This window comes from Eimeria maxima, genomic scaffold (assembly GCF_000499605.1).
Source record: "Eimeria maxima Weybridge genomic scaffold, Emw_scaff1553, whole genome shotgun sequence".
NCBI lineage: Eukaryota > Apicomplexa > Conoidasida > Eucoccidiorida > Eimeriidae > Eimeria > Eimeria maxima.
The window spans coordinates 1-2500 of record NW_013564492.1 but is presented as its reverse complement, the minus strand read 5'-3'; the positions used below and the strand labels follow the sequence as shown (position 1 = coordinate 2500).

The following is a 2500-nucleotide window of genomic DNA, read 5'->3' as shown; positions in this document are numbered from 1 at the left end:
TAAATAAATAAATAGTTAAATAAATAATAAATAAATAAAATAAGTTGCCTATACACCTGAATTTATTGTACAGCGCATGCATTTGCTGCTTCTCTTCGACAACTTTCTTCTTCTATTTCTCCCTCTTTTGCTGCTGCTGCTGCTGCTGCTGCTGCTGCTGCTGCTGCAGTTGCCCCTCTAGGCCTTGCTGCTGATCTTGCTGCTGCTGCTGCTCCTTGTTGCTGCTGCTGCTGCTGCTGCTGCATTTACTGTCTGCTGCTGCTGCTGCTGCATCTAGCTGCTCTCCTCTCTCCCTGCAGCTATCGCTTGCTGTTGCTGCTGAGAAGACAGTAGATATGCTGCTGCTGCTGACTGCAGCAGCAGGAAGCTGCTGCAGCAGCAAACCTGCTGCACCTGCTGCAGCAAGACATATACCTTTTTGTTCCCCTCTTCCTGCATATAAAGACATGTCACCTGCTGCTGCTGCTGCTGCTGCTGCTGCTGCTGATGCTGCTGCTGCTGCTTCTGCTTCTTCGCTCTCCCTTAGAGGTACATGCAAACCCCCCATACAGTCCACAGCAGCAGCTGCTGCTGCTGCTGCTGTTGCTGCAGTTGCTGCTGCTGCTGCTGCTTTTGCTGCTGCCTCTTGAGTACTCAAGCTCATGCACATAGTAGATGATGTTACTGCTGCTGCTGCATCTGCTGCTATAGAGGAGCAGCAGCTGCTGCTGGTGCTGCTGCTGCTGCTGCTGCTGCTGCTGCTGCTCTGTCTACTTCTAGCAACTGCAAAAGACGGAGAGGTAGCCCATTGATCAACTGCTGCTGCTTGCTGCTGCTGCTGCTCCTGCTGTAGCTGCTGCTGCTGCTGCTGTGCTGCTGCTGTTGCTGCTTCAACTGCCCAGAAGATATCTCCTCCGCATTGGCTTACAGATTGCTGCTGCTGCTGCTGCTGCTGCTGCTTGTGCTGCTGCTGCTGTAGCTGCTGCTGCTGCTGCTGCGGTGGTATATCTCCTGCTCTCCACCTGCCGTCTTTAGCAGCAGCAGCAGCAGCAACTGTTTGTGCTGCTGCTGCTGTTGCTGCTGCTGCTGCTGCTGCATGTCTCTGCCTTTCTTGTTTGTTTGTCTTGCTGCTAACATCTGACCGTTTGCTGCTGCTCATAGGGATGCCTTCCTGTTTGCTGCTGCTGCTGCTGCTGTTGCTGCTGCTGCTGTTGCTGCTATGGTTGCTGAAGTCTGTTGTTGTCCCCTTGTTGCTTGCTGCTGCTGCTGCTGCAGACTGACGGTTTTGTCCTGCAGCAGGAAGGCCACGAGGAGGAGTGGCATTGTTGCTGCTGTTGCTGCTGCTGCTGCTGCTGCTGTTGCTGCTGCTGTTGCTGCCTTGAGCAGCAGCTTGTTGTTGATTATGTTTTCTTGTTGTGCTTGCCCTTCCACTGTTGCTGCTGTTGCTGCTGCTGCTACTGTTATTATGATTGTTGCTGCTGCTGCTATGATTGCTGCTGCTGCTGCTGTTGCTGCTGCTGCTGCAGTTCCTAAGGATATCCTCAGCAGCAAAAGATTGCTCAGATTTTCTTGCTGCTTCTCCTCCTATTCTTCTTTCTCTCCATCTGCTGCGGCTACCTTGTGCTGCTGCTGCTGCTGCTGTTGTTGTTGCTGCTGTTGCTGCTGTTGCTGCTGTTGCTGCTGCTGCTGCTGGGTGTGGGGGTCCTGTCCTGAATGTTCTGCTGTCTTTATAATTTGTTGCATGCATCTGTGAATAAATAAGAGGAAAATTATTTGCTGCTGTTGCTGCTGTTGCTGCTGTTGCTGCTGTTGCTGCTGCTGGTGGTGCTGCTGTTGTGAAGGAGGAAAACACACCAGCAGCAGCAGCAGCAGCAGCAGCAGGAGGAACAGCAGCAGCAGCAGGAGCAGCAGGATTAGGATAGATAGGGAGTAAATGATTTGCTGCTGCATTGAATGTTTGTCTTTGTATTAAATCATGTGTAGATACATTTGCTGCTGTTGCTGCTGCTGCTGCTGCTGCTGCTGCTGCTGCTGCAGCTGCTGCTTCTGCTGCAGCAGCATTTGCTGCTGTTGGTGCTGTTTGTTGTAGTTGTTGTATAAGACCCATACCAACTCCCCCACCCATGCCTGCTGCTGCAGCTGCAGCTGCTGCTGCTGCTGCTGCTGCTGCTGCTGCAGCAGCAGCAGCAGCATGATTAGGTAAAAGATGAGGAAATATAATTAATCTAACAATAAGAAGAAAAGGATCAGGTAATAAAAGGAGACAATTAGTTATTAATAAATATTTATTAATTATATTTATATTTTTTTCCTTAGCTATATAACATAAAAATAATAAATATTCTGCTGCTGTTTGTTTAGGGTAATATATATTATTCTGCTGCTGCTGCTGCTGCTGCTGCTGCAGCAAGAGTAGTAATTGCTGCTGGTAATGTATTAGTAATAACTGCTGCTGCTGCTGTGTTAATATATTATTATCTCCTTCTCCTCCTCCTCCTCCTCCAGCAGCAGCAGCAGCAGC

At 49.8% G+C, this 2500-nt stretch overlaps 1 protein-coding gene across 1 annotated transcript; it reads right to left on the bottom strand.

Moving 5' to 3' along the window:
• Positions 1-112: 112 nt before the first annotated feature.
• EMWEY_00053710 (hypothetical protein) lies at positions 113-1726 on the bottom strand (the record flags this gene model as incomplete). Its single annotated transcript, XM_013480047.1, has 1 exon — positions 113-1726. The coding sequence occupies one exon, from the start codon at positions 1724-1726 to the stop codon at positions 113-115; it is 1614 nt and encodes a 537-aa protein (XP_013335501.1).
• Positions 1727-2500: the final 774 nt, after the last annotated feature.